Raw genomic sequence first — 23737 nt, forward strand, 5'->3', positions numbered from 1 at the left:
GTTTCCCATGTTCGCCTCGTACCTTGAAAAATACACCTTTTTGTTGGTTTGCTTAATGAATTTTTTGTAGTGTGTTGTGGTTTTCCTGTGTGCTTTTCCCCCTCTTGGAGAGCTGGTATCTCTGTGTGCTTTGTGAGACCGGCTGGCTTTAATTTCACCTTAGACACAAATGATGTTGAAATGCAGAACAATGTGCAGGAGGTCAGAATGGCAATAAGGGTTGATATTTCCTGGCTTTGGGTATTTGCTGGCACTGGTTGGAAGTTTGCACTGTCAGTTACTGACTGGATGTTTGAGTCTGAGCAGGAAGTTGCCGGCTCTGTTGTGGAGCTGAGTTTGCAGTAATTCAGGAGTTTATTGCAATGATTGAGATATCAATGATTCCACTTCTAAAGGAAGAAGATAAAGGGTATTGTTAAGCAGCTTTTATATTGCAGAATGTGTGATGAATTTAAATGAAACCTGGAAAGGGTCAGAGTCTTATTTCTGTTAAAGAAAACCAAACACCAAGCCCACGATAATTTGGTGTAAATTCCCTTTGGGAGGAGATTGTTCTGACCTTGGTAAGGCAGGTGGGCAATGGGAAATTTGCTCCTTTGGAGGAAGAGAGTTTGTTGCTTTGGCTCCTGTATTTCTATCTGGTTGGTTGTTAATGTAGTTTTGTTTTTTAAGTGGTGAAGACCCATGTGGCTAAGTCCTGGTGTGGCACTTCAGTTTAGGTTTTTTAGGTACAGGTATCACAGAAAATCCTGAGCTGGGAGGGACCCACCAGGATCCCCCAGCCCCTGTCCCTGCCCAGCCCCCCCACAACCCCACCCTGTCCATCCCTGGCAGCGCTGTCTAAAGGCTCCTGGAGCTCTGGCAGCCTCGGGGCTGTGCCCATTCCCTGGGCAGCCTGGGCAGTGCCAGCACCCTCTGGGGGAAGAACCTTGCCCTGAGCTCAGCCTGAGCTGCCCTGGGTTAACCTGAGGCCATTCCCTCAGGACAGGGCAGAGCTTGAAGCTGCCCCTCGGGAGGAGCTGGAACCCCTGGTGAGTTCTGACCTCAGTTTCCCCTTCAGGATGAACAATCCCATTGCCCTCAGCTGCTCCTGATGTTGCCCTTTCAGACCCTTCACCATCTTCCTTGCCCAATGTTATACCTGTGTATATTTCCTTTTTTTTTCTACTGGGATTCAGCACTGGCCAGTTTTAATGCCATTGTGGGGAAGAGCTGTAGCAGCGCAACCTGCAACACTCAGCAAGCATCACATCTTAGCCACTTGCCCTTTTTTTATTTATGCTTTGTTTATAGTCCTCATTTGTATTTGAGTGTGCAGTGGGCTTGTGGTTCCACACAGCTCCCAGGCAGAGGCCAATTCTTCCTGTTTGTGCTCGAACTCCAAGCTCCACAATGCTTACCAGTCCTGCTTTTTGTGCCCAGGTGGATGAAACACTCCTCACATGTATTTATTAAGTTGATTTTTCAGTCTGTTTGATCTTAACTTGCCTCTGCTTGAGCCTGAGGTCAGTAAAGCTTTTGCAGGATTTTTCATGAGTAACAATATGGGATCTTACAAGGTAAATTAGCATTCAAGTTAATAATCCCAAATCCTGTCATTTATGATGTAATGTTTCCTGAGGCTTTCACCAGGCTTTGGGCTCTGCATTATTTTTTTTTTCCCATCCTTCATTAAAAAGGGGGCACTGGGAATAATGGGTGAATGTTGCTGTTTAAATGAAGATTGGTTTTGTAATTCAGGATTTGTTGGTGAAGCTGTGACTGCCCTGCTGTACATTACAAAATTGAAGTGATGCTTTTTGCTACGAACACAAAAATTGTTGCAATAGGCAGGATTTTGCTTCTTTTGTTCTCCTCCCCCCCAAAACAAGGTACTGAAAATAGAAGAACTGGCGGGAGTTGCAGGCCCCCACACAACTTTGGGTTGAGAATGGAGGAATTTTGTACAACCACTTCCTACTGAGATTTGGCTGCTTTTCATTTCATATCAGATTTCTCATCTAGGCCAGGTTGTTAACTAAGCTGAGAATTAGGATAATTTCTGCCAGTAGAGAGGAGGAATTAAATCACCTTTCCAAGCACTTTTGCATGTTTGTTTTTTTATTTTAAAGGTATCATCCCTACCACTGACTCTGACTTGCAGTGGTACAAGGACAAGGTTTGTGGATTTTTTTTTTGGTTTTTTGTTTTGGAAAGAGGTTTGGGGGGATTTTTCACTTCACTTTTCTCTTCACAATGTAACTTCAAGATTTGGATTAGTGAGACCATGTATTCCTGAACCAAAGCTTAATGCCTGAGAAGGGAGGGCATTGAGAATGATTTTGCCAGTTTTGCATTACAAATAAATGACAAAATCTACCATGTTCACAGGGTGAGTTTTGAGCAGAGCCCTGAGGAGTTTCCTTTCAGCTGGCTTGTTTTCTAGTCAGGCATTAGGTCCAAGAGAAGACAGAACTTTTTGTTCTTTGAACTAAAATGAACTATTTTCTGCTTTCCTCCTTGGTTTCTCTATTTGCTATGAAGACCCCTCTACCCAAGAGAAAGCTCCATGGCTCTGCAGAGCTGCCTTCCCTGCTCTGGCCTGAAGGTCACCTGAAAGTTAGCAGGAGCCTGCAGCAGAATTTTGGGAAGTTGAGCTGAAGCACATTGCCAGCATGAACTTCTCCACAGGTCTGCCAGGAAATTACTGTGAGTCTTGGCAATTTTTCCTTAGGGAAGGATGAAAAAGACTCAATCTAGTTTATCTTGTTTTTCTCTGGGAAATCCAATCTTAGTTAATCTACTCCATTGCCTTTTGTTTCAATCTAATTTTCTGGAAATGTTCCCAATCAGGTCCTGGACAACATGATGCCAGTGGTTTTTTCATTAACCTTTTTTTTCATCTGAAAGCTGGAATCTGCTAATGCAGAGAATAATAGGACTAGTTATTGTAAACAAATTAAAATCCTATTTTGCTGTACTTTCTAAAGCCTTTCATTTGTTGGTCCTGGAATTAGATTTTCCTGGTTTAGAAGGCAATCTAGAAGTGGGAGGTTGTGTTGAAATAGCTTCTTTTTAGTTTTCCTTTTTTATTTCCCAGTTTTTAATGTCATTTCCCATTGTCTTTTCTTCCCTGTGCTATCAGTTCAGATCTACAAGGGTCTCCAGCTGATTTCCAGTGGCACTTCAGCAACTGTGACTGCAGCCAGAACAATGGCTTTGCTTCCTGCTCTTTTCCTCTCTGTGGATATAATCTTAGAAAAATCTCACATTTGCTGTATCACAGATGTAAACAGCATTTATCATCTGCTAAAAAAGTTGTACAAGCATGTAATCTTTTCCCTTTATCTAAGTGACTAGAGCAGTCCATGGTAGCTCTAGAGCACAGGCCAAATGCTCGAAGTGGTTGAGGCTCTTCTGTTCTCACTGCTTGCTCAGCATGTCCTGCTGTGAATCCTGAGAGTTTGGGAGAAAACTGGGAACAGAGTGGAGGTGTTCTGGCATGGAACTCACAGTGAGTGCCCCAAGCTCTCCTGAGACTGTGCAACAGCCACTTCACTTCCATAAAGCTTCTTTTCCCACACTTACTCATTAGTTATCATGGATTCAGATCTCATTCTCTGATGAAGGTACAGGAGCTTGGAATATGAGCTTAGCTGATCTTCTGGCTAACCAGGAAAAGGGAACCCTGGCAGTCTTGGCTGGGTTTTTTTTGCCTAAGCACTGCGTCTGCTGGGGGAAGGAGTGCCTGGCAGATGCACTTTCAGACTTGTTTCACATTAGAGAGAATATAATTGGCCTTGGCTCTGTAGGATTAAGAAGTGCTTTGAGGCCACCTGTGAAGTGCGCTGCTCATCCTGAGCTAATGGTGTGAGCAGACTGGCTGGCCTGCTCCACCAGGAGAGGAGAGCTGGGAAAAGCAGCTCCTGGAAAGGGATACAGCTCCAGCCTCCTCAGGGAGAGGCTCATCCCTGTGACCCAGCCTGCTCCTTGTCTGGTGTCTCTAATGGGCGGCTGCACTGTGCTGGGACAGTGACAGCAGCTCTTGTCACCCTGGCTGGGCTCTGCCAGAGGCTGGGCTGGGAGCAGGGTCCCATCACTCACTGGCTTCCCTGCTCCAAAAGCCTTCCACTAAAGAGGCTCACACAGCTCGCTGGCACAGCTGCACTGCATTTTCAAGCTTGCATCTTTTACTTGGGAAGGAGAAACACAAATGTGGAGCAGACTCAAAGCCAGTGCTCCCAGTGGAGCCATCCCAGTTCACTCTCCTGCAGCCCTGGGGAAGTCACTGCAGTGCTGCCATCAGTGTGGCTCCATGGGAGGGCATTTCCAATGGGTAAATCAACCCTTGTACATCAAAGTGATAAGGGAAGGGGGAGCACAAGCTCCTGAGGAACACACCCAGCCTCGGGATGCAGTGCAAGTGAAATGCAGTCAGTGTTGCAGTCTGGTTTTCTTGGATCCTGTGTTTGTCTGAGCTCCTGGACTAATGGATTTGACAAGAGACTGAGTCATGATTTCTGGGTTCACTGCCAGGTGAGTTTTATACAAATCAAGTTACCACTGGCTTTGGTGCCCTTCATTAACTTGGGATAAGACATTATCTCAAGAGAATACTGAACTTTAGTGTTTAAGGTGGTGTCACGTGAGGCTGAAGTGTGCTGGAGGAGCATGTTATAGATCCTGTAAGGCTGAAACCTGAACAGCTGCAAACAAAGTTAGTTGGGAGTTTCACAGCTGCCCTCATGTTCCTGTTATAGGTTTGGTTATACTTGTAAAGCCATTTTGGTGCTCTTTTCATAAAAGGCACAGAGCAGTATCTGGGATACCCTTCTGTAGGAATGGTGAAGCCTAATACACTTGATTCTGATTATTTTGCTTCTAGCTTAAAAAACTCTTGGCAGCAACCTGACTTTTCTTAATTTTCTGAATTCCACAAGTAAAACCCTCCAGGATCATGTGCACTGCTTGTCAGTTGATCCTGTTTTGTGTAACTCTTGCTTAAAACCACAGCCCCCGCCACGAGGCCCCTTGTGTTGCAGGCCACAGCACTTGCAACTTTTTCTGCTCTTGCACTTTTTCTGCTTTGCCCTTTGTCATGGTTTGACACTGGCACAATGCCAGTGCCCCATGAAAATATACTTCCCTGGTGTTTGCTGTGAGATGTGACCAGGAAATAAGCAAAGCAGGCCTCTGCCTTAGGAAAAAAAAGTTTATTAACTAAACTACAAAAGGAAAAAAAAACCACACACACACACGCACACACACACCTGGAAAATGAAAACTCCACAAAAAGCATTTCCTCCTCCCCCCACCACATTTCCAATACATCTTCCAAATTTCAAGTCTCCATCCATCACCCTGTAAATACTCAATTCCAGTCCATCAAGAGGAGAGGAGTCCTTCTTGGGGCCATGGTGACCTCTTCCTTGCATGCCCAGCGCTCTCAACACTGGACAAGGAACAGAGCTGCTTCAAGGGTTATCCTTTTAAGGGTGCTTTGACCAGTTCCAAAAAAAAGCACAGTTTCCTCATCACTCTCGGGACCTCTTGTCCCCCCCATACTTGTCTACCCCCTGGGGCCGGGGGTCTCCAAAACTGAACCCTCTCAGTTCTGAGCCATCGCCTTCCCCTGCATGCAGCCTCTGTGTCGCGAGGAAGCATGGTTCTGTCCATGGCTGTACCAAAAAGAGTCCAGCAACCAGCTACTCCATCATCTCTTTCCGGCCTCTTCTTTACTCTCCCAGCCTCACTCACTGCTCCAACTGTCATTCTCTTGCCCATTTTCTCTTTATCATCCACTCCATCTCCCCTCCGGGAAACGTCCAAATGCTCTGTGAGGTCTTCATTGTCCAGAAAGGGGTTAACAAACTCCTGCACGCAGCCAGGCTCCTTCCCTGCTGCACTCCCCCCTTCCCCCTCCTTCTTCACAGGCCGATATCACTTCAAGGCCACAGGCCCGTACCGGCTTTCTCTCTCTCATCTTCTGGCTGGGGGGCTGCCCAAATCTTCTCGGGGCCTCTCTCCCTCTGTCTTTCCTGGGGGGGGCTGCCCAACGCCTCCTGGTGTCCCCACCACCCTTCCATCTTGAGGGGTCAGGCCTACCTCTGCCAGGCTGCAGGTTTTCCCTCCCCCACCCAGCTCGAAGCCGGGCAGGGGAGGCCTTGCCTCTTTGCTGGCCGGAAATCAAAGAGGGAGCCCAAGGGAGTGCTCTGCTTCTAACCCCTGTGTTCTCAGAGGCGCATCCACCCTCAGTGGCCAAGCCTGGTGTCAATTTAAAATCTGAACACCTGTTGGCCTCTGGCCACTCCATTCCCAGAAAACTTGCTTCCTGTAAACCCACGACACCCTTTTTATTTTCCATAGCAGTTGTTGGCTCCAGCTTTCCAAGCAGAGGGGTCCCAGAGCCAGTGACCCTGACAAGGTTTGTTTCATACAATCAGTGTTGAAGAATTTCTGCACAATTGCTTATTTATTTGCCTTGTTGGTTTTTTTTCTCACTTTCCAGTGCTCCTAAAAACTGGCTGATAGCTTTGAAAACATCATATTTCTTCATGATGGGGCAAATAGAGTCACAGAGTGATTTGGGATGGAAGGGACCCTAAAGCTCATCTTGTTCCACCCCCTGCCATGGGATACCTCCCACTGTCCCAGGTGCTCCCAGCCCTGCCCAGCCTGGCCTTGGGCACTGCCAGGGATCCAGGGGCAGCCACAGCTGCTCTGGGCACCTGTGCCAGGGCCTGCCCACCCTCACAGGGAAGGATTTCTTCCTAATATCTTATCTAAACCTGCTCTCTCTGTTTGAGTACTAAAATACTTAAATACTAAAATAAACTAAGCTTGCTTTGTTGCAATATCCAGAAGCAAGCAAGCCACTAATTTATCTGATAGCGACTTGAATGTTTGAAATGTGTTTTGCTTAATGTTTGGAAATGTGCTGGAAAGTAATCTCTGCAATGCACTTAATCAGAGAGTACTAAAATCTCTTTGCATTTGTACAAAGATCTCATGAGGGAGACTCGGGAGCTGCTTCTTCTGCTCTGTGGATCTCTGTGTGAGCATCCCAGTGCTTGGTCTGGTGCTAAAATAATCTGAGCAGTAGTTAATGATTAGCCTTGGATAGAGATAATGATGTGCTTGTCAGCATTATGTGAGGGTTGAGAAACTTTGATCACTCTCGGACTTGTTGCCTCTCTGGAGAAAAAAGCCCTCCTGGAGTTGGTAGATGGAAAACCTGTCTCTGGAAGAGTAAGTACTCAGCATTTTTAAGCTCTGAATCATTTCTGCTTTGGATTAGCAGCTTTGTGGCTATCCAGGCGTTTGAAAACGATGAAAAAGCCGGCATTCAAAGCTCTTTCCCAGAGTATTTTGTCACTCATAGAAAAATTGTTGATAGCTTTTGTTCTGGCTTTCCATGCCCTACAGTCATGGCTCTTCCTGTCAGAAGAGTGTCACGAGGCCAAGGCTCTTCCAAAGATAAGTTCTTTCCAGAGAATTGAGTGGATTGCTCTTTTCCTCTCCTTGATACTGGAGATCTTCTACCTTGCTGAGATTGTCTTTTCAGTGACTCAGTAATTTCAATAAAACTTCCAATAGTTCAGTTGTATTTTCAAAGGGAGAATGCTCTGTTCTATAGATTGGGGCTATGAATTTTTTCTCTGAACCCTTACAAGTATTTGCATTGCTGCCTGGAAGCTGTTTATATATCACTGTGCCATCCACTTGCTGTTTGCCAAGATCATGGATCAAGAGTAGGAAGGTGCCTCTGGTGATGGATTATTTGGCCTCCACCATCTGCCAAAACAGAGGCTGACTTCCTGGGCTTAATTAAAAACCCACTGGGATGGATTTTGCTGCTTGTGACCCGAGTTCTACCTTGCATTTTGCCCAGGAACAGCTTGAGGCTTCTCTAAACAACTGTTGGAGGCACAAAAGAATTTGATTCTTGGCTGTGGTAGAGCAGGTTCTTGTGTTGAGGGACACTCATGGTTGGTGCTGGAATGAGCACACATCCATTTTTCCTCTGCAAGAAAAGGTATTTTTCTAAAAGTCAGTCTCGTGAGCTCTTAGGTCTTTAGTTAAAGCCTGAATTTCAAAGGTGACCTTGACAGGAGCTGGAAATCCCAGGGTGTCCCAGTAGGAGCTGACATCAACACGTGGCTGTTGAGGAAAGGTTTGACACAGGCTGGAACATGGCAGCTCCAGGGAAGGGGAATGGTTGAGTGGCAACCTTAAAATGCTGTGTCTGCACATGGACATGCTTCTGAGGGGTAATTACAGACCAGCAACTGCTTCAGGATGAAAAGAAAGGGAATTGCTCTGCAAGGACACTTCCCCGTGTGGTGGGAGGTAACGTGTGTGTGGCTGTACTGGACATGGAGAAATGTGTGTGGATTGCTTAGACCAGTATGTGTCATATCATATGTGTGGAATGGCCTCCTAAAAATTAACCAGGAGTTCTGGAGTGTGATTTTCTTGTTATTCAGATTCTCAAAACACCTGAAAGTCAGTTCAGAACTTGTACAAGTATTGTCTTTTCTGGGCTAAGTCTGATTATAATGTTGAAAAGCAGCCAGAGAGGGAAAATTAACTGTGTGAAAATGGGCAAGTAGGCTAAGATCTGGGAATCTCCAGCGAGTCACCTGTGCTGGACTCCCTTTTATGAGGCCTCTAATAAACCAGTGCCGTCCATTTATTACCCTCAAGTTTAGTTTTACCTGCATGGGACAAAGGTGTTTATGCTGTTGCAAGATAACATTTGTAAAGAGGCAATAACAGATAACATCTGTAATCTGTAACTGACCTGGGGGTGCTGGTCAGCAGTGACTGACCATGAGCCAGCAGAGTGCCCTGGAGGCCAAGGAGGCCAGCAGCATCCTGGCCTGGGTCAGGAATGGTGTGACCAGCAGGAGCAGGGAGTCATTGTGCCCTGCACTGGGCACTGGTGAGGGCACACCTGGAGTGCTGTGCCCAGCTCTGGCCCCTCAGGCTGCGAAGGACATTGAGATAAGTGTATCCAGAGGGGGCAACGAGGCTGGAGAGGGGCTGGGAACACAAACCCTGAGAGGAACCCCTGAGGGAGCTGGGGGTGCTCAGCCTGGAGAAAAGGAGACCCAGGGCTGCCCTCATCACTCTGCACAGCTCCTGAAAGGTGCCTGTGCTCAGCTGGGGCTGGGCTCTTTCTCCAGCAGCACTGACACAGCCAGAGCACACAGCCTCAAGCTGCACCAAGGGAAATTCAGGTTGGATATTAGGAAGAAGTTTTTTACAGAAAGAGTGATAAAGTTCTGGAATGGCTGCCCAGGGAGGTGGTGGAGTCCCCATCCCTGGGTGTGTTTAACAAAGCCTGGATGTGGCACTGGGTGCCAGGGTTGAGTTGAGGTGTTGGGGCTGGGTTGAACTCGATGATCTTGAAGGTCTCTCCCAATCCAGTGATTCTTTGTGTGATTTCTGTGTGTGATCCTTCACCTGTATTAAAGGCCCACTAAGGCACTTCTAGGACACATTGAATTACTTTTGGCTCTGAGGAAACTTGTGCTTCCTTTCTTGGGAATGCACTTTTTGACTCTGATTTCATTTTGTGTCTCCTGAGATTATTTTACAGTTTTACAGGGTTTAAGGCTCAAAGACACCATAAAATCAATCTGGCTAGAGCTGTTTATGCTGTGTAGCCTGGTGTGTCCTTCCCACTCCAGCAAAGCATGGAGCAATGGTTTGTCAGGATTAACTTGCAAGTAGTTCTCTGTGTTGCATCCTGACATATCTGCCATTCCTTGGAGATGGAGTACTTCTGCATGTCACCCTTGAACAGCCACAAACAATAATCTGTGTCCTTACCCTGTGGACAGACACATTTTTTTTGGGAGACAGGCTCCTTTCCATAGGTACAAGTGACGCAGGAGGTGTTGAGTGTGCAGGAATCTGGATGCTGAATTAGTGGGCATGGTAAAGAACCTTGTATGCAAATGGTGAGGGGTTTTTGGTTTTTGTTTTTTTTTTTTCATTTGGAGAGAAAACTTCTCCCTTCATTTAAAAAGTGCCTGTTATAGGTAGAGGAATACAAGCTAGAAACTGTTCTTGATTAGGGCATATGAAATAGGAAGTGAAATTCTCTGCTAGGCCTGGTTTTTCTAAGGAAGCAGAAGTTGTCTAATCTTACAGAACACACGTCTTGCAAGATGGGGTTCCAAATATTAATATATTTTTATATTAAAAAGTTTTTGAAGAGTATCACAAGGCTCAGGACTGTCCCATTTGTTCTCAGCAGGATGGTTCCTGCTCTCTGGCCATATGGATCACATCTCCCTGGTCACCATTCCTGTGTTTGGTTGTGTAACATCTGAGCGAAAACCACCACTGAGGATAAGGGAGTATCTGTTTATTCAGGAATTATGTAATCTTGGAAAATATGGGTCACATGGCCCTGCTTTTCTGTCTCCATTTCCTGGTGCTGTCCTGTGTCTCCTCCCTGCTCAGGATCCTCGGTTGTCCTCAACTGAGGAGTGAGTGCTGAGAGTTTTTAGCAGGAGGTTCCCGGCTGACTCCTGACTGAGCCCCACCCACCCTCCTGCTCCTCCATCTCAGCTCTTACTCCCCTGGCCTTTGGGCCATTCTGCCTTATCTCTGCCTAAACTTCCTCCCTTCCTGCCAGATTTCTGGTTGCTGAACCCTGGGCACTTTGTGACCTGAATTTCTGTTGCTGTGTTCCTGTGTCATGCCCCTGATGATGTGAGGAAGAGAGGGGAAGCTCTGGTGGTGTGGCCTGCTGGTCTGCAGACCTGGGCTAACAGCTTCAGAAGGCTCTGACAGCACAGAAGTGCTGAAGTGCTTCTGTAGATGCCTCCTGGGGATTGCCTTGGATGGAAATTTGTCAGTCCTAGCTCTGAATTCATGCTGGCCTTGGCTAGAAGGAATTTTGGTGTTTGCCATGCTTTCTATCCTGGATGTTTCATAAAGAAACTGTAATGTGGTGTAGCAGTTTGTTTGGGCTAAAATGTAACACCACAATGTGGCATCCTGTGCCAGTTTTGGTATCTCTGGTGCTGTGCTGTTCTCTGCAGATGACAGAATGTGGTACAGCATCTCCTCTGCTTTGGCAGCTGTGGGAATGGCAGTCACTGCTCAGCACTTGCATGTCCTGAGGTGCCTCAATTCTGCTGCTTTCCAGAAATGTCTGAGCTCTTGTGTGCCAGAAAGGGGAGACAGCTGCCTCATCCATCCAGACAGAAAGGGGAACAATGGACAGTGTGGGGCAAATAAGGGATCCAAAAGGCTGGTGGTGGAAGAAATGAAAATGGGGTGGAAAACCACTGTCCGTGTACAGAATGGAAGAAATTGTGGCTTGAGCAGGACAAGGCACTCCTGAGTGCAGAATGGATGTGCTCTGGCTTTGACATCCCACTGGACACTGGTGTCCTTGCTGTTTTTGCCCAGAGGGTAGAGCTGTCTGGGGGCTGTTTTCTTGGAGCAGTAACATGGAAAAGGGGGAACTTTTGTGGCAGATGAACAGGGAAACTGAAGTGTGCAAGAGATGCCAATCACCTTTTAATTGGCACCTTGTCACTATTCCTCTTCAGTGCCTGCTGATACAGCAGTTTCCCTTTATGAATACAATCTTGATTGGCATTTATTGGCAATAAAAGCAACTTGTTGTTGACATGTCTGTTCCTGGCCCTCTGCTCTGGTCAGTGCACAGGCAACTCCAGGCTTAGTGAGCTCTGCTTTCTTCCCTGAGCTCCACTTTGGGTTTGCTTGGTTTATTATAGTCCCTGGCTGGGGTTCTTCAAGACAGCCAAGGCTGCAATGTGCTCTGATCCTTGGAAAATGTCCCACTGGGGACTTGAGGGTAATTTGGGCTCATGCAGGTTGAAAGTATTTGTGTTTTATCAGAATGGGAGCAGGTTGTTGCTGAAAACTTCAGGTCATGGCACTCTTGACATCAGCTTCTCTAAAATGATTTTGCTGCGCCCTGCCTGGTTGTCCCTTGTGTGGATAAGAGTCCCTTGTGTGGATAAGTGTCCTCAGCCTTGTGACAGCCTCCAGCATCTGTCTGGCACCCAGAACTCCCTCCCTTGAGCCAGGCCTCTGAGACACATGTGCCCTGGGCAACATCTGCCAAACAGACAGTTTTGCAAGCCTGCACCCCGTGGCATTCACAGCAGCTGCCAGACCCAATCCCAGTGGAATTAATTCCTGGTGTCATGTCCTTCTTTCTCTTGTGCATTGGGCAGGGCAAGGAGTGTGTTGCATTTGCAAAGGCATGGGAACAATCCAGTCACATGTACCCAGTGCTGGACTCAGAGCCCCAAAGCCTGAGCTCCAAACCATTGTCACCACAGTGGAGGACAAGGAGCTGTGCTGCTGGGTGCTGTCCCATGTCCTGCCAAGAGTGGGGTGCCCTGGGGAGCACCTGCACATGGGGACCCCAAGATTTGGCCCAACAGTTGGAGGCACAGATCAGTTTGAGATTGCAGTGCTTCTTTCAAAGGAAAACATTCACTGGGATGTGTGGGAATGTGTGTGGGATTCCTTTGTAAATGAGGGGGGTTTCTACCCCCTGCACTGCTGGATTTGTGAGGGACAGACTGAGGTGTGACAGTGTTGGTTCTGTCACCTCTTGCTAAAGGTTCCTGTGGTCACTGTGGAAGGGATCTCACTTGTGCTGCCAAGGGGTTGAGAGGGGGCCAGCACAAGCAGAGGGATGTTGTAGGGTAGAGTAGGATAGAATAGGAATAGGATAGGAATGTTGAGTTGGAAGGTATCTTCAGTAATTCATCTGGTGGAACTGCCTGGTCTCAGCTCGATGGAGACAGCAGAGGATCACTCTTGGATCTCCATGCAAAGCTCTGTGTGCATTCCAGATGTTTGCACCTGGGCTGGGTCAGACTTCTCTGCAGAAATGAGTCTACAGCCAGGAGGGGGTCGGCAAGGACTCCTCAGTTTTGCTTCTCATGAGGATCCTCTGACTGCTTTGCTGTCTCCTGCAGTTTATGTATGGCTGAGGAAAATGCTTGACCACAGGGGAGGCTCAGCCTGACTCCCCATTATTTTGTCACCTTTACACAGCTCTTGCCAGCATTTCTCAGCCTTTCCTCTGATGTTACCATGCTGAGAGTTTGAGGTTTTGTGCTCTGCAGGGTTGTTTTCAGCTGCCTTTCACTCCACTGGGCCTGTGGTTAACTACATGGTGTGTGCTTCGCTTAATGAAGTTCAGTATATTGTCCTGTAAAGAACAATCTGTCCTGGGTTATTTTTTCTTCTTGTTCAAAGATTGCAGATTTCCTGAGGCGTCTGCAGAAGCTGGGAGATTAGGAATGACCATCCCCTTCTAGCAAAGCCTCTAACAGAGGGTGATCAGACAGGTTTGCTATGAAAACAAACTCCATCAAAGGGCCATTATTGTAGCCATGCTGAGAGGAAAAGCTCTGGCCCCTCCTCAAGTAATGGGGGTTGTGCTGAGTGTCTGTGACCAGCTTTGCTTTAGTTGTACAGCTGAGGAATGCTTTGATTCAAAGCAGAGGACAGGACTTAAAGGATTGAACATACGCTGATACTTCTTCATCTTGTTTTATTCTTCATTTTAATTAAACATTAATTAATGCATATAACTGCATCAAGCTGCCAAATGATGTGGTGCAGCTTCAGGAAGCTTGTGTGAGCCAGCATCCCAACTGGAATCCATAGTGTGGAACTGGGGCACTGTTTGGGGTTTTTGCCATGTCTGTGGGTGCTGTGTGATGGCTCCATATGGAAGGGGCAGCCTGAGCCTTGGGGACACAGCAACCTGGTAAAGAGAGGGACAAACATATTGGTACAAGGAACACAAGGATTTGGTAAGAATAAAATAAGTAAATGATGGCAGCAGGAGGCCTGGAGGGTGGGTGTTTGGAGGAGCAGGAACTGCAGGGTGTGATTGGTGGCCCCAGCCCTGAGATCTGCCTGTGCTGCAGAGAACCTGAGCTCAACTCTGGCTTAAAGCATCACCCCCAAACCTCCCTGGGTGGGTGATGTGGGTTTGCTTCATTCTCCTCCCACATCCTGCCTGTGGAGTTTGTCAGGATCACCTTAATAAGGGTGTGTCTCAGCCTGGGCAAATCCCATCGGTTGTGGGCATGGCTCATGGACTGCAGAGTAGTTTTTATGTGCCAAAACTTTGTCATTATCTCCAGCATCCACAACAGTGCTGAAATGGTTCCAGCTGGGATCCTCAGTGGAGGTGATGGCAGAGAATCAGATCTCTGTGAATTTCTTCCCTCACAAAACGTGAAAGCCCTGCACATCATTTTAAAAGCCCATTCTTTGCCTGTGCTGGGAGAGCTGGGCTCTGGGTGCTCCCAGCTTGGCTGCCTGTCCCTGCTGACTGCTTCCAAACTGGCATTCCTTCCACAGAGGCTGCCCAGGCATTGTCTCCTTTTGAACCTGAACACAAGATGTTGTCTGCAGCCCTGCTCAGCTCTTTTTTTGCCCATTATTCTCCACTCCCTGCACTGCAGCCTCTGACACCTCCAGCTGGACATTCTCCAGAGTGCCTGTCATCCTTCAGAAGTTCTGAAACCTGTGGATGGGAATAGCTCAGCCTGCACACAGGTAGACAGGGAGAATGTGCCCTGTGTCACACTGTGTGTTCCTGCTTGGCTCTGCTGATCCAGTTTGAATCCAGCGAGCTTCCATGATCGGGGACAAGCCCCAGGAAATCCAAATTTGTACAGCCTCACCCTCAGTGTATTGGAGCTCTGGAGCTGTGCCCTTCTCTTTCCCTTTATTCTATAAAGGGAATAAAAAATAATCCCTTTATTCTATTTATTATATAAACCCCTTCTGGTGTGTTGAGCTTTTGTGAAGCCTTAAACTTCTGGAAAAAGCTTTAGGATGAGGCTCCAAGGTGGTGAGGCAGTACCAGGGCAAGCCACAGTTCTGCTGTGAGCTCACAAACATTCCCTTGAGTTCTTAATATAGCTCTAAGAGCTCCTTCTTCAGGAATTGTGCAAGGGAAAAACAGAGGTGTGCAATTAAATGTGCTGGGCACAGCACAGTCCCTCCCTGTGTCTCAGTGCCAGCCTGGGGTTGCTGAAGCTGCTTGGGAGAGTTCCAGGGAGAATTTTCACACTGGGAAACAGCAGAGTGTATCTGTAACACGTGTTCTGCTGCATTACTGAGGAATGTGGTGTTTGTTCCCTGTGTCTTTAAAGTGTGTCTTCACAGCTTGGCCACAGCATGAGCAGGTGGAATTGGTGTGTCCCTCAGCTGTGCCTTTAAGCAGCTCTGGAGCTCTGCCTGGCATCCTGGAAGAATCACAAGTCCACCCATTTGGAAAGGAAGCAGTTAAAGTGGAAAAGTTTGCCAGGAAATTGAATAAACTAAAAGCAGTGCTTAGGTCTCCTGATGAGGAGCTCAGTGGAGCCCACAGCCAGTGAACAGAGCTGCAGTGTCTGCAGGCTGCTGCTTCCCTCCCACTCCATTGACAGCACTGCTAAACAAAAAAGGGATTGGGCTTGGGACCACGAGCTGGGAGCCAGTGGAGCTGGGTCTGCCAGCAGCACTGCTGTAAGTAGAGCAACTCCTGGGTGCCTTTTCCATTCCTTCTGTGCTTTTTCTGTAGCATTCCTTTGTGTCATGCAGCACTGAGCCATATGGGATACTGTAAGCAACAGGTCTTTGCTTTTCCAGCTTGCTATTTTTAATAATTTTCTCTTGGCTTTCTCTCAGGAACTTTGCTTTTAATTCTTAGTAAATACTGCCAAGTGTTTCTTGCTTGTTCAGGAGAAGAGAGGGAGCTCTTGACCTGTTCTTGCTATCAGAAGTGTTGGTGGAGAGACTTTGGGTATGAATCACTCCAGCTGTTCTGAGAGGAGTCGGGAGGGTTCCGAGCAGGAGCCAGTCCTGCGCTGGCCTCTGCAGCAGCACCCTCTCTGTGGGACAAATAACTGCTCCAAAGGAGACTGCAGGGGGGATTTTTAAGGCTCTGGTCCTTTTTATTAAAAACCAGTGGATTTTTATTTCTTGGGTTTTTTGAACTGGTTTGGGAAAGGTGAGGCACTGTTTAGAAGGGAAGAGTTGATGCTGTAATGGGCATTGATTTAGGGCTCCAGTGTAAATCCTGTTGGACTTCTGATTTGGAAAGGGGCTTTGTTCCCTTTGGGACTTCAGGGAAGATCTGTTTGACACTGAGCTGATAGTAAAGTACTTCCTGGGAGCTTGCTAGATCCTTCCCATAGTGTGTCCTGTTTCTGAATGTCCTGTGTTTCTGCTTTGGAAGGTGTATTTTCCTTGGGGTTTGCCACAGAAAAAACTGTGATTTGCTATGAAGTTTGTAGGACTCTGGATGAACACAGCAGAAGGAATAGATTGGGAAGCTGTGGAGGGGTTATGTGTAATGGCAGTGATGTTTGGCTGAGACCTGCTTGGAAAGAGTGCTCTGGCTTTGGCATCTCATCTGATCCAGCACCTTTACCTGCACTCATGTGTGCCCTGGCACCTCCTGCCTGTCCTTCCCTTCTCTGTGGCTCCTGGTGTGTGTGGGGTGAGGCAGCACTGGCTTGGTGTTGGTTGGGGTGAAGGTGAGTCCTGGTGCTGACATTTTGCTGCTGCCAGATCCTGCTCCTGCTGCACCTGTGCTGAGCCAGCCTGGTGTGCAGAGCTGCCACGGTGGCAGTGCAGGGCTGGGACAGAAACCTCCGAGTGAGCAGGGCCTGCCTGAGCTCCTGCTTAAAGAAAGAGAAGTCCTGTGAGTAGCTCTGTGAGTTGCAGTTTTCCTTAAAAATCTGAGAGGTTGTGAAATGGAGGCTGTGGCTTCTCTCACCTGGGGTAACAGTACTGAGAGGGAAAGAAAGAAGCCCTGGAGGAGAATTTCCTCATTCCTCTCTCCTGTTCCACCCTGTTTGTTTTCTTAGGCAGTAGGTTACTGCAGAGCACAAAAATCACTGTGTCTGTGTGTCCCTTGTGGTAGGTACACCCTGGGGTCTGTCTCCTTCAGGTGTTCAGGGTACCTGAGCCTGAAGCAGCCAGGGGCTGTGGCAGGTCCCTCTCCAGGGCTCCATGCTCAGGAATCTGCTCTAGTGCCTCTCCCTCTCAGGGCAAACATATGGAGCAGGCAGCATCCAGAGATCAATCACCCATTCAGGCAGAAATACCTGCTGAAAGGATGGCTTTGTACAAGGCTAAGCCTATTTAAAGAATTTACAATAATAGAAACTTGTGGGGGGTGGATTTTTTTTCCTTCAGGTATGGAGTTAAAGCCTTGTTAAAGCAGCACCTTTTTGTGATACACAGAGCTCCACATCTGTCAGCTTGTTTCTTAGGAGCTGTGCAAACCAACCAGGGATTTGCAGCTTGGAATATTATACACCTATTAAGCTGTTGCTGCTGCTGCCCTATATATTGTTTTTACCTTGAGACTTAGGTAGGGATCTCTCAAGCTGTAAATCAGAGTCTGATTGTCCACTGGAACTGATTTATTTTTAAACAGAAATTTATCCACTGTTGCCTTCAGTGACACAAAACACAGCTGAAGTGGCTCAGGTGAGGTTATTTCCTCTTAAGCTACTTAATACCCCGTCCTTTCGGGATCTCTTAAAATGTTCTTCAGTGTTGGGTGACTGCAGCAAGGGGTTGGATTTGGTGTTGGAGCGCTGGGATAGCAGGGTGGGAAGGAGATACCTGGGTGAGGGTCAAGCTTGCCCTTTGTAACCTGTACCAAGGCACAGGCAGCCACTTCTGAGCACCTGACCATGTTCTTTGTTCCTACAGAGTAAATATCCTGAAACACATCCACTGTTTCTCCCTTTCTGCAGACAAATGATGATTAGTGAGAAGGAAAGGAGTGAAAAGCTGGACACAGCCCAGCCACGAAGGCAGTTTTACCTGGTAACCAGCCAGGGCTTCTGTGGAGCATTTTGGAACCTGCTGAGCTTGGCAGGAATGTGAAATCCTAAAAGGAATAAATAATCATTGGACAAAAGCTGGTGAGGATGTTGTATTCAAAGGAAAAGCAATGGATCAGTCAACTGAGAGAAGAGGGAGGAGACAGGGACAGCTCTAAACTCTGCTCTCTCAGGAACAGGAGCCAGGGCACGGCTGGGGCTGGGCCAGGGCAGCTCAGGCTGAGCTCAGGGCAAGGCTCTTCCCCCAGAGGGTGCTGGCACTGCCCAGGCTGCCCAGGGAATGGGCACGGCCCCGAGGCTGCCAGAGCTCCAGGAGCCTTTGGACAGCGCTGCCAGGGATGGACAGGGTGGGGCTGCTGAGGGATCTGGGCAGGGACAGGGCCTGGGCTGGGGGATCCCTGTGGGTCCCTTCAGCTCAGGATATTCCATGGTTCTGTGATTCCAGGAGATTTTGGCTGCAGGAGAGGGGAAGTTCTTGTGTTATGTCTTTCCTCTCCCAGCACATTTTCCTTTGATCCTCTGGGTAAAGCACTTGGGACATTCTTCTTCCTTCCCCGATGCAAAAGACAATTTGAAGTTTGTGTGTTTTGGCAGAGGATTCTTTTCCCAAGTGTCTTGGGACTGCAGTTCTAGAGCTTGAACATTTCAGCTCTTGAACAGGATAATCTTCCAAGCTGTGCCATATGGAAATCACACTGGGCATTCTGCATTGGTGTTCCATGTGGGCATTCCATTCCCTTGGTGAAGTTTTTTCTTGCTACTGCTTGCATTGTTCTCTCTCCTATTTATCTCCCTGTGAACATTTTTCTGGTCTCAGTATTTAAGCACAAATCAGGGACAGAGTGAGCTAAAAATATTAGCAGAAATAGGGGCATGGAATTCACTCTGTTTTAGCCAGTGCCATTGGATTCCATGATTCCATGTTACTGTCCAGGGGAGTATTGTGAGGTTGTCTGATGAAATAAGAGATTGGATACAAGCTTCTGCACAGAGATGGAGAACATACCTGAGCTGTGGGTACCTGGTGTCACTTCTTGGTGCTTCCCTGCATTATTTAATTTCTGTGTTTGCAGGGTATTACCTCTGTCTTTCTTGACTTCCTCCCTGTCACTGCTGACTTAGTTTCCTTACCTTCTCCAAATCTTTAATTTCTCTCATTGCTCACTTCAGTTTAACCCCAAAGCCCTTGGATGTCCCTGTCATGGGGCTGCACTGGCCCTGCTGTTCTGGGCCACCAGTGACCCCTGCACAGTGTCACTGTCACACACTGAGCCAGCTCCACCACCAGGTGCCTTTCAGGGCTTTATTTGCTACTTCAGTTCAGAAAGCTCTTCTAGAGTCTCATTTCCTCTCTTCAGTCTAAATATAGCCATGCCTACCTGTTCAAACACAATGTTCATTTTGGCTTAAAAAACTGAAAAACCACACTTGTAAACTCTCCTGATGGTTTATGTGGAAAGAAGTCTGTATCTCATTTCTTTTTAAACTTTAATTTGATAAAGTGTCCAAACTTTGCTTTTTATTTCCCTTGGTTTTGCTTCAGTGCAGGACTGGAGTAAAGGCAGGGTCCAGTAGGACAGATGCTGTCCTTTCAGGGCTGACTGGTATTCCCAGGTTATTTTCTCTCCTGTTGCTCTTTGAACCTGATGATTTTCATTTCCCACCAGCAATTGCCAGCCCAGGCAGTGCTGGGCCAGAGTGCAGCAGCCATGCCCACAGGTGACCATAGAGGGTATTTTTATTTTTTAATTTTTTTTAGTGTGTCCAGACATCCCTGATTTGTGGTAACCAGATTAAGGATTGGGACTGGCAGCCTCTTGAGTGTTTCTCTGACTGTGGGTAATGTGATTACAGGGGAGATGTGGCAATGTAAAGCTCATGGAAATGAAATTGGATTGCCTGTAGCTGTTGCAGACCTTTGCCTGACAGTAGGTCTTGTTCCAACTAACACAATTTCTGTGTTAAGCATGTTCCCAATAAAATGCTTAACTGTCAATTAACAGAAATCCTGTAGTCTGATCCTTTAGTATATGCAATTTAAAGTGGTGCTTGTGATATTTTTGCCTCTTGCAAGACTGCTCTTGGGAAGGGGCTCTGTTTTTTTCCTCAAGTAGATAAGAAATGTTCCTTTATGCTGAGCACTTGCCCCAGGTGCCATCTCAATCAAATTAGGCTGCAGAGGGACACACCCCCTCTAAAGTGTCCTGCTGTGTGCTCTCTGTAGCCAGAGCAGGACCATGAGGAAGCTCCAGGAGTTGTTCAGAGGCAGCAGTTCTCAGTGCCTTGGAATATTTTCTCATGCAGCAGCAGTAGAGAAACCACATTCAGTTTAGAAAAGGCTTCATTGTTTGTTTGTTTTTCAGGGTCCCACTTTTCTATGTGCCTTTGTGAATCTCTCTGTGCTCAAGATGTCTCACCACATGAACAGCTCCACGCTGCCAACCTCGCATCCTCCTGAGCATCAGCACCCGACCAGCACGGCCTCGGGACACGGGGGCCACGACATGATGATGATGGTAAGTGGGGAATTAACCAGAGAGCTTCTCCTTGTCTGTGCTTCAGAGTAACCTGTCCTCTTAAAGACTGTGCTCTGGAGAGCTGGAAATGAAGCTGAGCTTTGGAAGGCAGGAATTCATCCAGGTTAAACCCAGATCCCATTGTGGGTCTTCTGGATGAAGGAGCTGCATGAAGGATACAGAGCAGGAATGGATTTCACAACTGGAGATCCTTTGGCAAAATTGTCTTTTCTTGAAAAAACCTTTCCAGCAGCCAGCCTGGTATCTGCTCTGCAGCCAGCTAAGGGCAGAAATGCAAAGCGAGATTTTTCCTGCAGGAAATGGATGGATGGAGTTCTCCAGGCTGGCAGTGGGAGCCCCAGGCAGCCCTGAGAGGATTGCCCAGCAGTGTGGGGGGCTGTGCTGAGCTGTGCCCTTCCCTCCTGAGCCCTCAGAGCACACTCTGCTGGGAGCACAGCAGTGCCAGGGCATTTGCCGTGTTGGCATTAAGGCTGCATTGGTCCAGCTGACTTGGATGGCAGCAGGTTCAGACTTGTGCATTCTGGCATCACTGAGGCTTTGCAGAGATCCTGGCAGAGTTTCCATGGAGGGTCAGTGTTTGTGTGTAGCCAGTTCTAGGAACTTTTTCAGCTTTTTCTCCTTTTCCTGAATACTTTTGGAGTGAGTTTCAGGTTATTCAAACTTGTCTGTTTATGATGAAATTTCAAAAGGAGGGGAGAGAGAGCACATTTTTGTTTCATATGAGTGTTCTCAGGAGTGGATTTTGCAAACCATCAGTTGGAGTTTGTTTGCCAGCTCTGTGCCTGAGGAGAGAACCAAGATCTCTGCTTCTATTTCTATTGCAACCAGTGTCAGAGCAGGAGAGGAGAGCACCAGAACAACCTCAGTGGGCATGGCCCACGTGGAGCTCTCAGTCCAGCACTGCCACTGCTCTCCTTGTGAAGCTCTTCCCATCATCTCAGCTCAGTTTTGGCATCCCTGGGCCATTACTTTCCATGTAAATATAATTTCTTTACAAATGTCAAGTGTTCACTGGATAGTTACAGGACCCTGCCCTGCCCTGCAGCTGAAAACTGTAATTGCACCAGGTTTTGAATTCATATTGCAAATAAATCTGTCAGGGAAGGCAGTACATAGGTGGAGCATCTTAGATAACAGACTGAAGCACATTTCATGTGTGTTTTCCCAATCCTCACTGGTACCAAGTAACAGGCTCGGGTTCACCTGAAGTTCTTTGATTTATGTGGGTTTTGTTTTAAATGTAAATATGTTCAATTCATTGAAGAGATGAAAGTACTCTCTAAAAGGTTTTTTACAGTGAATTCTGCTCTGGGGAAAATGAGCTGATTCTTATAGATGCTGAAATGAATCATAATTCTGAGCTTCAGCAAATAACCTTAATTAAGCAACGAGGGAAGTTCAAAGAGAAGTTCCTCTTGCTTGCTCAGGACTTTCCGTGTGAAAACCCTGTGTGCAGCTGTGCCCAAGACATGCCAAGCTGTTTTTTACCTAGATGGGAAATTTGTATCACCTCCAGCTGACCTGGGGATCTTTGCTGTTTCCCCTTCCCACAGCATTCACTGTGCAGGCTCAGGAGCCCTTATTTTCACCCAGGGGCAGCTGTGAAGTGCCTTTAGCTCCTTGTGTAGCTGTGTTTAGGCCTCTGTTTGCCACAGGATATTGGGAATTCCATAGGGAGACAACACTGCTGGCTCAGTGCAGGAGGGGACCAGAGGACTCACCTGTGCAACCTTTACCTGTCATCCAGACAAGGTCCAAGTGGGGAGGGGAAAGGGCTCTGTACCCCAGTTCCTCAGGGGATGGGGGCCAAGGAGGAGCTCATGGAGACATCCCCAGTCCCTGACCACTGCTGATGCTGAGGGAAAAGGAGCTCCAAAGGCAAGGAGAAGGCACTTCCCTGGAGTTCTCTGAAGGACAGGGCCTCCTGCTCAGGGCTGCCTGAGGAGCTGGGAGCTGGAGCCTGGAGCATCTCATCTCTGTCTCACTTGTGTGTGTCACACCAGATCTGCTGCAGAGTTTCTTGGAGTTTAGGTGGTGAACAAACAAACAGATCTGAGTTCTTGTTCTGATACAAACCCCATTGCCACACCTTGCTTGAGCTCCTTGGGATCAGCTCTTCAGGCTCATCTTGGTGTTCTTTGTGTTTTGGGCAGGCCATGACTTTCCACTTCAGCTGTGAGAATGTGCCATTGCTGTTCTCTGGACTTACAATCAATTCTCCTGGAGGTTAGTAACCCTGTCTTGTGCAGTCCAAACAAAAGATTTGCAGTTGGTGTTTCAGGATCCATGTTTCAGGAATTACTTTGTTACTTGTGCTAAAAATCTGTGGACATACTGTGTTGAATCTGGTTTAAATGGCATCTGTGGGCTGAAAGAAAAATGGAGATATTTGTAGAGTTCAAGAATTTGGTTTTATTAGCAAAAGTGATTGCTGCTTTAGCTTTATGGGTGGAATTGCAGTGAGAGTCTGGATGAAATTCCCATTTCCCACCCATCTGTGCATGCACAAGGAGCCTGGCTGTGGCCTGTGCAGCACAGTTCAATCACACAGTGCTCTGCCTACGCATTCTCCTGCCCAGAGACAATGGTGTTTCCTCTCTTGTCAGAAATGGCTGGTGCTTTTGTGGCTGTCTTCTTCCTGGCCATGTTTTATGAAGGCCTGAAGATCGCCCGGGAGTGTCTGCTCCGGAAATCCCAAGTCAGCATCCGCTACAACTCCATGCCAGTGCCCGGCCCCAATGGCACCATCCTGATGGAGACACACAAAACCGTGGGGTAAGGACTGCACTGCATTCTAAAGCAAAGCTCTGCAGCTGGAACTGGCACAGAAGAAACTTTGTGCAGCCAGTTTTGATCTCTGGAGAGTGTCCTGGCTCCAGACTGGGAGGCTGCGTGGCACTGGAGGATGGGGGACACCTGGGCACCCTTGAGGATGGGGGCAAAAGGAGGAAAGCAGCAAGGAGCCAGATGGGCTTGGGGTTTTTGTAATGAACATGTCTGGGGGAGTTCTGAGGAGCAGAGTTTGGATGTTACATCCAGTGACCCCGACAGAAAACACTCAGGATCCTTTTGTTGACAGGTAGTCAAGGCCCGTGTGCAGAACAGGAGCCAGTCAGCTTTTGAATGGGATGGGGGGGTTAAAAGGAGCTTGGCAAAGTCTGTTTCTCAGCTAAAAGTTGTGTCCTCCCAGCAAGCTCCATGCTTGTTTTGCTCTGTGAGCAGAACCACAGCTCCAGGTGCCAGGAGTCCCTGCCCAGGCTGGTGTCACCTTCTGTGCCACCCCATGCCCACCTTGCTGCCCTGGCCGCTTTCTCTCTGGGGATGTGCATTTCCCACCTGTTC

At 47.7% G+C, this 23737-nt stretch overlaps 1 protein-coding gene across 4 annotated transcripts in view; it reads left to right on the forward strand.

Moving 5' to 3' along the window:
- SLC31A1 (solute carrier family 31 member 1) overlaps positions 1-23737 on the forward strand; it is a 28687-nt gene that overhangs the window by 1300 nt on the left and 3650 nt on the right. For 2 of the 4 annotated variants that reach the window (XM_030961278.1, XM_030961276.1), the window contains exons 2-4: positions 20222-20374; positions 22549-22621; positions 23002-23170. In XM_030961278.1, the coding sequence (XP_030817138.1) occupies positions 20267-20374; positions 22549-22621; positions 23002-23170 (350 nt within the window). In that variant the 5' untranslated portion in view covers positions 20222-20266. Of the gene's footprint in view, positions 1-2630; positions 2689-15360; positions 15523-20221; positions 20375-22548; positions 22622-23001; positions 23171-23737 lie in introns of those variants that run through there. The other 2 variants (XM_030961277.1, XM_030961275.1) reach the window with 2 other exon arrangements.

Source organism: Camarhynchus parvulus, chromosome 17, assembly GCF_901933205.1.
Source record: "Camarhynchus parvulus chromosome 17, STF_HiC, whole genome shotgun sequence".
Classification (NCBI taxonomy): Eukaryota; Metazoa; Chordata; class Aves; order Passeriformes; family Thraupidae; genus Camarhynchus; species Camarhynchus parvulus.